Source organism: Stegostoma tigrinum, chromosome 12, assembly GCF_030684315.1.
Source record: "Stegostoma tigrinum isolate sSteTig4 chromosome 12, sSteTig4.hap1, whole genome shotgun sequence".
NCBI classification, from domain to species: domain Eukaryota; kingdom Metazoa; phylum Chordata; class Chondrichthyes; order Orectolobiformes; family Stegostomatidae; genus Stegostoma; species Stegostoma tigrinum.
The window spans coordinates 41,594,190-41,606,670 of NC_081365.1; the positions used below are offsets into that span (position 1 = coordinate 41,594,190).

At 40.7% G+C, this 12,481-nt stretch overlaps 1 protein-coding gene across 5 annotated transcripts in view; it reads left to right on the plus strand.

Annotated features, from left to right (window-relative positions):
- The window catches only part of dcaf6 (ddb1 and cul4 associated factor 6), a 183,456-nt gene that overhangs the window by 92,351 nt on the left and 78,624 nt on the right, over positions 1-12,481 (plus strand). For 4 of the 5 annotated variants that reach the window (XM_048540231.2, XM_048540232.2, XM_048540233.2 and 1 more), the window contains one exon: positions 9,114-9,173. The exons of the other annotated variant lie outside the window; for it this stretch is intronic. In XM_048540231.2, coding sequence (XP_048396188.1) covers positions 9,114-9,173 — 60 coding nt within the window. The remainder of the gene's footprint in view (positions 1-9,113; positions 9,174-12,481) is intronic. 5 annotated transcript variants of the gene reach the window in all.

The window sequence follows — 12,481 nt, forward strand, 5'->3', positions numbered from 1 at the left end:
CAAGCCTGGTACAGGCCAAGCTTTATAGACCCATCCAGTATTCTTCTGCATAGCACACTTCTAACTCCACTCATCCATCTCTGTGCAGATGCCTTGCGTCTCCATCTGAGCAACCAGTGGTCTCATGTGCCATCAATGTATTGACTTCTCACCATTCAAGCTTCCCATAGATCCTCCATAAATGGTGTCCTTTCCTTCTCTGCATGCAAGTCCTTAGCTAAAATCATGCTTCCTTTTTTGTTTTTGCAGCGCATAACAGCACACAGCTTTGTGGTAGAAAGAGACAGGGATAAGTAGGCATGTATTTCTCCTCTGGCAGCTACATTGTTGGCCATTGGCAATGCAAACCCATAAAGTCCGTTTGCAATGCAGGAAGATGCAGATGTCAGAAGTAATCTGCCGTAGAAGCCTAAACTGGTTCAGGCATTGATGAAGGGAAATGTTGAGAATGCTGATTCTCTACCTGCAGAGTCTGTGTTGGGCATCTCACTTCCTTCCAGCTGGATCTTGGTAGCCAACACCTCGAGTGGCATCTGGCTAAGGAGAAAGCAAATGATGCTCTGGGTAGTATTGTTTCAGCTGAAGCTGAGCATATGCCCATAGTCAAGTGCTGTCTACACTTGACTCTCCAAAAGAAGTAGGTCATAGAGTTGCATAAGATGTCGCTATGTTGCTCTTAAAACCAATAACAGGGCAATGCAGCTGACAGCGAGTGAAGTACTGAACAGGTGACTGATTTTCAAGTGGTGATAACATTCTCTGAGAGGCATTGTTTTAACTGCAGTCTCTCATTTGACATCAATGGAACTGTTCAGACAGAAGTCTTCGCATATTGTCAGGGGGACATGATAGTCTAGTAATATTATTGCAGATTATTATTGAGAAACTCACGTAATGTTCTGGGGTCGCAGGTTCAAATCCCGGCTTGGCAGATGGTGGAGTTTTAACTCAATACATATTTGGAATTAACGGTTTAATGATGATCATGAAGCCACTACCAGTTGTCAAAGTTCACTAATGTCCTTCGGGGAAGGAAATCTAGCATCCTTACTTACTCTAGTCTAAATGTGACTCCAGACTTCAGCAGTGTGGTTGACTCTTACCTGCCCTCTGAAATGGCCCAGCAAGCCACTCAGTTGTAACAATTTCCACAAAAGCTCAAAACAAGTGAAGTTAGACATACCATTTGGCATTTACCTAGGCACTGGAAATAAGAACAGCAAAACAAATGAGCCCTGACGACCCTGCAAAATCTTCCATATTATCAGTTGGGGATGGTGCCAAAATTATTAGAGCCATCTCACAGACAATGTCCCAGACATCGTCATTACCATACTTAATAATTCTTGGATCACTGGCCAAACAAGACAAGGAAAGGTTGTAATGCAGTGCTATACAGTCAGGATGAAGTTACCCCATTGTTGGCCTCAACATTGACTCTGGACAAGGAAACCTCCTAATTACCATGTACTGTCTTCACTCAACTAGTGGCCCTGTGGTTTTCCAGGCTGAACAGTATTTGGAGGAAGCAATGAGGAATGCAAAGGTAGACAATTTGTGCTCCAGCACTGGCCCTGCTCCTGTACCAGGCTGTTCCTGTAAAGGTACAATAGTGTTACCTGCCTGATGTTATTAAAAATTATCTTGGCATGTCCTGTATGCAAAAAACAGGACAGATCCAACTGAGCCAGTTACTGCTCTATCAGTCTACCCTTGATCAACAGTGACGATAATAGGCTGTACCTACTCAGCAATAAACCATTCCATGATACCGAGTTTGCATTCCACCAGGGCTGCTCAGCAGTTGACCTCAATACAGCCTTGATTCAAGCATGAACAAAAGAATTGAATTTGAGGTGAAGTGAGAGTGCCAGCCCTTGACATCAAGGCCACATTTAACTGAACATGACCTCAAGGAGCCCTAGGAAAACAGAGCCGGTGGGAATCCATGGAAATGTTTTTCACTGGTTGGAGCCATACCTGGTACATAGGAAGGTAGTGGTAGTTGTAGTTGTTGGAGGTCAATCATCTCCACTCCAGGACATGGGATTTATCAGATAATGAAGCAGTCTACGTCCAAATGCAGCAAGACTTATTGGTAACATTGATGCTTTGGTTGAAATGTAACAACTAACATTTGAACCACACAAATACCAAGCAGTGACATCCCCAATAAGACAGAGTCTAAACGCTGTCCCTTGATGTTCAAAAGCATTGCCATCACTGAATCACCTACTGTCAGCATCCTGGGAATACAGTTGACCAGAAACTGAACCAGACTCTCCATGTAAACACTAGCTATAAGAGCAGGTCAGGTGTTAGGAATCCTGCAGCATACAACTCAGCTGCTGACGCCTCGGAGCCTGTCCAGTACCTGCAAGCCACCAGTCAGGCGTTTGATGGAGTACTGCTTGGATGAGTGCAGGTCCAATATTTCTCAAGAAACTCAACACCATCCAAGACAAAGCACCCAGCTTAATCAACACCACTTCCATCAACTTGCATTCACTGTACCACCCAGTAGCAGCAGTGTGTATCATCAACATGATGCAGAAGTTCACCAAACATCCTGAGAAAGCACCTTCCAAATGCATGACCACTTCCAACTAGAAGGACAAGGTACCTGGGAATACCACCTGCAAGTTCCCTTCCAGGCCAGTCAGCAGCCTGACTTGGAAATATATTGCAGTTCCTTCACTGTTGCTTAGTCAGAAATCCTGAAATTCGCTCCCTAATGGCATCACTAATCAATACATGGACTGAGGTGGTATGACAACACAGTGCTTAGCGCTGCTGCCTCTCAACATCGGGCACCCGAGTTCAGTTCCAGCCTTGGGTGACTTTGTGGGCTTCTGCCAGGTGTTTTGGTTGCACATATTGCCCAAGGATGTGCAGGCTAGATAGACTAGCCATGGTAAATGTAAGGTCTGGGTGGAATGTTCTTCAGAAGATCAGTTGAGACTCAATGGATCAAATGGCCTCTTTCTGAATAATAGGGATTCTGTTCTATCAGACAACTCATCACCACTTTCTCACCTTATTCATTAGATTGACTACAGAGATGAGCAGTTTGTCTGATGAACAGAGATCGAGCAGCTTAGCCAATGCTCTGTGGAGTTTAGAAGAATGAAAGGAGATCTAATTGAGGCATTTAAGATACTAAAGTGGATTAAACAAGTAAATGTATATAGGATGTTTTATTACACAAGGTAATCTAACTTGAGAGTTCATAGTTTTAGTTTAAGGGGTAGCTGATTTAAAACAGCAGCTGAGAAATTATTTATCTCAGTCATGAATCTATGGAATTCATTACCCAGAATGTGGTGATTGCCACTACACTAATTTTAAGGAGAAGATGAATTTTTAATTGGTAATAGGTTAAAGAGTTAGAGTGCAGATAGGAAGATTTAAGTTAAAGCCAAAATGAAATCAGCAATGATTGTGTTAAGTGGTGGAGCAGTATCAAGCGGATGGTTTCCCTAATCCTGCTCGTAGCTCTTATGCTCTGAACAGCAGCTAATGCTGCTCCAGCCAATAATGTCCATGTCCCAGAAGTGAATTAAAAAAAACTCTTCTCCCTTTTGCAGTCACCTTCCCTAACCTACTAAGTTGCAGACAGAGCATGGAACTCGAGGTTGTTAGAAAAGTCTATATGCAAAACCGCTCCCAAATTATGTTTTTAAGTATTTGAATTGGCTTCCTCCCTCCTCCCAAAGGTTTTTCCTGCTGCACTCCCAATGGACTGCTGAGGTAAACAGAAGGGTCTAGAACCAAATCAAGATGCTAGGTTGCGATCAATTTCCACAATTTTCCTAACCCCAAGCTCACCTCTAAGAGGACATTCAATTGAATGTCTATTCTGGTCAATTTAAGAGAACATGTAATAGTCAGCAACATTAGTGGGGGAGTCGTGCATGAGCCAGAAATATAGCAGCTTTTAGAACATAGAACATAGAACATTACAGCACAGTACAGGCCCTTCGGCCCTCGATGTTGTGCCGACCTGTCATACCGATCTCAAGCCCATCTAACCTACACTATTCCACGTACATCCATATGCTTATCCAATGACGACTTAAGTGGACTTAAAGTTGGCAAATCTACTACCGTTGCAGGCAAAGCGTTCCATTCCCTTACTACTCTCTGAGGAAAGAAACTATCTCTGACATCTGTCCTATATCTTTCACCCCTCAATTTAAAACTATGCCCCCTTGTGCTCGCTGTCACCATCCTAGGAAAAAGGCTCTCCCTATCCACCCTATCTAACCCTCTGATTATTTTATATGTTTCAATTAATTCACCTCTCAACCTTCTCTCTAATGAAAACAGCCTCAAGTCCCTCAGCCTTTCCTCGTAAGAACTTCCCTCCATACCAGGCAACATCCTAGTAAATCTCCTCTGCACCCTTTCCAAAGCTTCCACATCCTTCTTATAATGCAGTGACCAGAACTGCACACAATACTCCAAGTGCGGCCGCACCAGAGTTTTGTACAGCTTCCCCATAACCTCTTGGTTCCGGAACTGGATCCCTCTATTAATAAAAGCTAAAACACTGTATGCCTTCTTAACAGCCCTGTCAACCTGGGTGGCAACTTTCAAGGATCTGTGTACATGGACACCGAGATCTCTCTGCTCATCTATACTCCTAAGAATCTTACCATTAGCCCAGTACTTTGCCTTCCGGTTACTCCTACCAAAGTGCATCACCTCACACTTGTCTGTATTAAACTCCATTTGCCAACTCTCAGCCCAGCTCTGCAGCTTATCTATGTCTCTCTGCAACCTACAGCATCCTTCGTCACTATCCACAACTCCACTGATCTTAGTGTCGTCTGCAAATTTTCAAACCCATCCTTCTACGCCCTCATCCAGGTCATTTATAAAAATGACAAACAGCAGTGGACCCAGCACCGAACCTTGCGGCATACCACTATAACTGGTCTCCAGGATGAACATTTCCCATCAACTACCACCCTCTGTCTTCTTTCAGCAAGCCAATTTCCGATCCAAACTGCTATATCTCCCACAATTCCATTCCTCCGCATTTTGTACAATAGCCTACTGTGGGGAACCTTATCGAACGCCTTGCTGAAATCCATATACACCACATCAACCGGTTTACACTCATCTACCTGTTTGGTCACCTTCTCAAAGAACTCAATAAGGTTTGTGAGGCACGACCTTCCCTTCACAAAACCGTGCTGACTATCCCTAATCAATTTATTCTTTTCTAGATGATTATAAATCCTATCTCTTATGACCTTTTCCAACACTTTACCAACAACTGAGGTAAGGCTTACTGGTCTATAATTACCAGGATTGTCTCTACTCCCCTTCTTGAACAGGGGAACCACATTTGCTATCCTCCAGTCGTCTGGCACTATTCCTGTAGACAAAGATGAGTTAAAGATCAATGCCAAAGGCTCGGCAATCTCCTCCCTGGCTTCCCAGAGGATCCTAGGATAAATGCCATGGCATCCGGCCCAGGGGACTTACCTATCTTCACCCTCTGTAGGATTTCTAATACCTCTTCCTTGTGAACCTCAATCCCAACTAGTCTAGTAGCCTGTATCTCAGTATTCTCCTCGACAACATTGTCGTTTTCTAGAGTGAATACTGTTGAAAAATATTCATTTAGCGCTTCCCCTATCTCCTCTGACTCTACACACAACTTACCACTACTATCCTTGATTGGCCCTAATCTTACTTTCGTCATTCTTTTATTCCTTAAATACCTCTAGAACTGTAACTTTTATTCCTTGAATTCCTATAATACTTAAATACCTATAGACTGTAGGAGCAGAAATCGGCCACTCAGCCCATTGAGTCTGCTCCATTCAATAAGAGCATGACTGATCTGTTAATCCCCAACTCCACTTTCCTGCCTTTCTCTTGATTCCCTGTCTGATTAAAAATGTCTGTCTTAAATCTGAATATGTTTAATGGCCCAGCATCAACAGCCGATGGCAGAAAAGAATTCCACAGATTTACTTGTCTCTGTGTGGTAAATGTACAACCCCTTATTTGGAGATAGTGCCCTTTTGTCTGGGAGTTAGAGACAGCACTGTACCTGTGAGAGAGCAGCGTTAAGCAGGCCGGTATAAATCGCAGCTTGAGACTTACTGTTTCCTGGGAGCCGAGACACAGACATCGGCTCACAACTGGCTGCACCAAACTGGGGGAGAGAGACAGTCACATCTCAGGAAACTGGTCAGTTGATTGGCTGTGATGGACTTACCATTTGGGACTGTCACTTAATTGTTACAAATTCGAAACATGCCAATCTTTTCTATTTCTCCTACTCAGAGATGTTGTAGCACACCTCAAGGAGCAGTGGGACCTGAACAACAGCCTCCTGGCTCAGAGATAGGGACACTCACATGACACCAAAAGAGCCCCTTATTATTGAGGGATTAGGTGAAAACATCAAGGAGAAATGAAAGTTGGAGAAGTTACAATAAAGTTGGATAAAATAATATGTAGTAATAATAGGATATGGAAGCCAAAGGAGGATAAGAAAGGGAGAGAAAAATGAACATAAGCAATTACTTTGAGATGAAATAATTCTGAAACTCAATAAGTAAACAAGTAAGTAGGATGCAATAAGTTTAAGACATGGCAGCTCAGGTTCATCCAGAATGAAGTGTGTGAACATTCACATGTGGGAAGTTATGGACCCTCCCAGTACTCGAGATGACCACGTGTGTAGGAACTGCTCCAGTTCACAGAAACCTGAGCCCTGAGTTTCAGAGCTTGGCCAACAGCTGGAGATCAGGTGGCACATCCACAAGACTGGGAGTTGGTGGATAACACATTCAGAGAGGTGGTCACACCCACAGCTTAAAAGGGCTGGAGGAAGGAAGGCAGTCAGTGATCGCTAGGTCATCACGGAGAAACAGGCAGCGATCGCCGCAGTTCTCTGGGGTCCCACTCGTTTCCCACTTTTTGGAAACTGATGAGGACACAGGCTCCTGAAGGGAAAGCAGTCACAGCAAAACTCCCAGTATCACAATTGCCAATAAGACCACGAGGTACAGGAGCAGAATTAGACCATTTGTTCCTGCTATCTCAACCTCATTCTCCTGCCATCTCCCCGGAACCCTTGATCCCCTTACTAATCAAGAACTTAGCTATCTCTGTCTTAAATACACTCAATAACTTGGCTTCCAGAGTCCTCTGCAACAATGACTTACCAATCTCTGGCTGAAGGAATTCATCTTCTTCTCAGCTGAAAAGGTTTGTCCCTTCTCCCTGAGGCAGTGTCATATCTCTCCTACTGTTGGAAACATTTTCTCCACGTTCACTCGATCAAAATCTCTCAATGCTCTGCAAGTTTCAGTCGGATGCCCCTCATTCTTCTAAACTCCATCATGTACAGACCCGGCATTCTCAATAGCTCCTCATATGACAAGCTCTTCATCCCTGACATCATTCTTGTAAATCTCCTCTGAGAGATGAAAATGCCCTGTAGTAGGCAAGAGTAGGCAAGAGTTGGGGATTGCCAAGAATTGCTCCCAGCAATTGAGAACATGGTAGGTCTGGAAATTGGGATATTCAATTTAATGATTTGCCCTGAGATTCCAAAGTGAAATAGTTTTAGTTCTTAGAAGAAAAGTTAGAGGAGAACCAAATTGGCATGTCCAAATTCAGCAGAATGTGTCATGCTAGAGTATTTTGTGTTCTAATATTTTTATTAACATAGCAAAAGATTAAAACAATCATACAGCCCTAAATTTATCAGGAGTTTAGATCATTTTGACCGGTGTCAATTTAAACAAAAGGTTTATCAAAAGTACAGAAGAATTAACATATATGAAGTCATAGAGGAAGTCATTGCAATGTTAATGGGTGGGCAGAGCTTTCAGGTGCCTCGGTACTAATCTCTGGAAGCTTTCTTCAAATTCTTAGCTTAAAGCTGTCAGTGCCTTTTCGGAAATCTTATTGAAGCTTATCTGTTGACAAATCATTTGCCTTCTGCTGCCTCCGTCAGATTTCATTCTTCATGTGTGAACTTAGGTGATGCGATGATACAATGATTTTAAGAGGTGTGTTTTGAAGGGTTGAGACAGAGGCAACGAGCAGTCTGCTCAAAGCCAATAGAGTAAGCGGCTTGTGAGGTCTAAGGTTTTTTTTAAACATCGGAACAATAGAAACAGCCTGAATAGACGGGATCAAGCCCCTACAGAACCATGATTTTTAGCTTTCTGCTGTTGCTGAGATCGTGAATCTGAATGTGGATGGTCTTATTCCTCTCTCTATTACATCTAAAAGTTGCGGGGGGGGGGTGTATTTTCCTGCTGCTATAATTGCACGAGACAATTTATTGCATTTGCATTTGCCAAGGATTTTGTTTACGGGATGTTACTATATTGGAACAGTTATTTAATAGTTGTTAGTGTATATAATATTTTGTTAAGCATTTTGATAGTTTCAGTTAAGCCAATTTGTTTCTTTTGTTCTTATTTTGTATTTTAACTCGTGTAAAAACAAAGTGTTTTGCTTAAAGTCGAGTAGTTCGATCAATCAAATGCAATGTCTTACATTTACCTTTGAAATTAAAAAAAAAGTTAGGATCTAGACTATCTTAATATGTTTTGAAGGGATTTGGTTGGGTCCAAAGCAGGTGGCAACAATTCTGCCCTCATTTACATGTTTTTCATTGGTGTAAATTAGATACCATTCAGGAGCAAAACTTCAATACATTTTTCTTCCTCTCTCCCCTCAGTCATTTTGGTTAATTGTAATATAGTTAGATGATATAGCTGAGCTTGTACCTTAGGTTTCCACCTGGAAGTAGGTTAAATGCAAAATATTCACAATCATAAAGGAGCTATTTAATATCAAATGGTAAAATCATTTGCAAATTGAAATTTATTGGCCTCGTTGTGAAATAAATTGTTTTACATTTTGAGAAAACAAATTATTTTGTTGATTTATTGTTCTTGCTAGATTAATTATGTTGCAGCATGAAACTTGCCACATCTCACCAGCTTGCGAAATTTATTATTTTTAAGCAAAGGTGTTCACAGCTTTATGGCGTTTTTGTGGCGTTGGGGAAAAATGGTCACAAAAGTGCAATTTAATTTTTAAGTTAAATCTAATTTTTGTTTCAGATTCCCCTTCTTCTGTGGTAAACAAACAGCTTGGATCCATGTCACTTGATGAGCAACAGGGTGCGTGCAGCAAGAGATATGTGTACAAGCACATATTTCTTCATTAACTCCTCCATGATTTCATCTATTGTCTGAAGAATTTTATTTCTTTTTTGTTACTGAATTACTAGTTTCAGTTGTGACAATTTTCTGTCGCTCTGAACCATTTTATTCAAATGGACATAGAATAAATTTCCCCTTCCAAAGTCTTGATTATTTTTACTTGTCTGAAAGAAAGAACTGATTCAAATGCTTGGATACAATTAGACTTTGCTTTAAAATCTACATAGCATTTACAATCTAATCCCTTATTAGACTTCACTTCTTAAATCTTTTAAAATGTAAGTATACAGATCAAATTTTTGCACAGTTTTGGTATTAACCCCTAGGTTAGTTAGAAAAAGAATCTGACACAAAGTAAACTATTCTGCTGTTGTGAGATAGTAAGAGCTATTCTGCTGTTGCCCTACTTATGGGCCTTAACTGTAACATTAGAGGGGTATCTGACCGTAGCAGTGTGACCAGTCCAATGTGTCTTTGGCCAGCAATGATCAATGCTCATCTTAATGATGATGAAATTCGCTTACTAAAAAAAACTTCATTATTTTACTTGAAACCATTTTTCAAACTCAAAATAGGGGCCACCAATGTGCTCGCCGTTTCTTGGAAGTCAGCCTCTTGTGAAAAAAAAACTTTCTTTTGTAGAAAAACACATTTTACTTCAGTTAAACTTTGTCAACCAACTCTGGGTCTCTCTGAAATCTTGATACATTTACCTCAATGCAAACATCAACATTTTAAAAGCAGTATAGATCTTACACTGTGGAAAATTCCCCAAAGTGCTTTGCATAAGTATAATCTGTCAAAAATCAACATCAAGCCAAATAAGCATATTTTAGAAAGTATGACTTAAAGGCTTGTAAGAGTAGTTTCTTTTTAGAAAGGGGCTGTTAATGTAATTTATAAAATGGTACGTGGGTCTCAGTGCTGATGTGATGCCAGGTATGGAAGTCAGAACTGACTGATCCAATGACTGGCGGACACGAACAAGTAACATGTCCCTTTGACTGCCCTCAGTGGACAGCATATTGACCATTTTCAACCAGCCTGTACTTGCAAAACTTAGAATCTAGTGGCCAGTATTGGATGCAATTCTGCTATTAGACAGGGTTTCCTAAATAAACATGATTGTGTTCAGAATTATACTGGAACCAGTTTAAGGTTATCAGTCGAGTTCAGAGCAAGATATATTTGTGTGCTGCAGCAATTACATTTGTTCAAATACAAAATCCTGGCCATTGCAAACAAAATAAATATGTCCACACATTGATATTTTTAAATGAGGAAAGGATAGACACCATCAATCTCTGCTGCATTCCCATCTCAATGCCCAGACATTGAGTGAAGTTGCCTGTTTTAAATTTAAAATCAGTTGAATAAGAATAATGGTTAATAGTTCCTGCTGCATTTCAGTGTCGACCATTGACCAACCAATCAGCACTGTCTGCTCATGCTGCATAAATAGTTGTTCCCTTTTTGAATTTGGCCTTCTCTGCATGATTAAAAATATTTTGATTTCATTTCTTTACAGCAGTGTTTAAGGTTTTAAAGAGGGTGTTGGAAAGGCAAGGAGGTGTACAGAAGAAATTCCAGAGTTTGAAGCCTAGCTTCATGACATAGTCACTGATGATGGGATAAATAAATTCTAGGCTGCGCAAGAATCCAAAATGGAAGAATGTGGAATTCCCAGAGAGTTGTGAAACTGGAGATGTCTACAAAGGTAGCAAGGGATGAGACCCATGAAGGAATTTGAACACAGCAGAAATAAAGTTGTGAATGAGGCATTAGAAAACAGAGAGCCATTTTAGATCGTGAAGTCAGAAACATATGTATCAGCCCTTCGAGAGATTTAATTGATGTAAGATGTAAAACAGACAGCAAAATTAACAGTAAGCTTGTGTCAATGCAAGTAAGGAACAAACAACATGAGAGCATTGAATTATCCAAAATAAAAAGAAAGAAATGAAAATACTGCTAATTAGTGTACAGAGTGAGTGATATTTCTGGTGTATAATCTTTTATGAGAACCAAAGCATTCATGTTAGATGTTGACTGACTGGCAGTGTATTACCAGCATATCTCCATTTTCAGCATGAAATCTGGTTTCCAATGTTTGCGTTTGCTTTACTACCTATTTTAATATCCTGAATTAACAATGTAGTATCTCAAGACCTTTTCAAATACTTTTTCACCTGATGTCTCTGATTTGAGTAAATTCAAACAAAAGTAGATTTTGAGGTGATTAATTTACTTACACATCAAGAAGCACTGAGCTTAATTTTATTCCCAAGACTGGCGGTTTGAACTGGGTCAGAATGTTAAGTTTCAAACAACATTCCCACTCGCCAACTTCCAGCTTTGTGTAGGATGGTACAAAGGAAGTCTGTTCTCAGGAGGTGTTGGTTTTAAAAAAAATTTTTAAGGGGCCCATTTGCCCAAATTGACCAGGTTGCCTCGACCTCGGGAAACTCTCCCAAGTAAAAAGAAATTTAGAGGGGCTGAATTAATACACTGATGCCTTTTTCAAAAATGCCTGCAGATCAGGAAGAGTAGGAGCATTTCCACATGGTCCATGGAGCTTATCCTATAAGTATACCTCATCACTTCATGATCTATCACATCTCTAACCACCCTCATTGCTAATGATTATTATCAACAACAACAGCATCCTGCAACCCTCCCAACCACACTCTGCCCATCCCTTCCCCTTCTTCTGCCCCCACCATGTTCTATGATTATCGCTTCCTTCAAATTTCCTGGCCCATCAAACTGTTTGTTTTTTGACTGTGTCAAACTCATTTTTTGGAGTAAAAGGGCTTAGGAAGAAAAGGCTTCATGGCAGTTTGACATGGTTGCACTTGATTTCCATACCATAACTACTGCGATTTTTTTCCATCTAAGTAAATATCAACTGTGCTAAATCATTACCTGAAAAATATGTTCTCTTGATATTCATAGAGACTCACATTTTTAATCAGGCCAACTGTCTTTATTATCTGTGTAGGTATAATTCTAAAATAACAGCAGTCTCATACAAGAGCTCCTCTTTCTTTATCCCCACTCATCCCATCCTGCAGCATACTGTAAGAAGCAACCAGTGTTTCAATCTCCCCTTCTTGCCTTCTGTTCCTTCTTCCTTTGAGTTTTTACCCCAAAAGAGACAATATTTAATGTAATTGCCAAATGAGTCAGGAGTTTTCTTTTGCAAATTGAGCAGCATTTTATTATCTAGAATGCACTGGCATGAAGGAACAAATGGCTTCCTACTG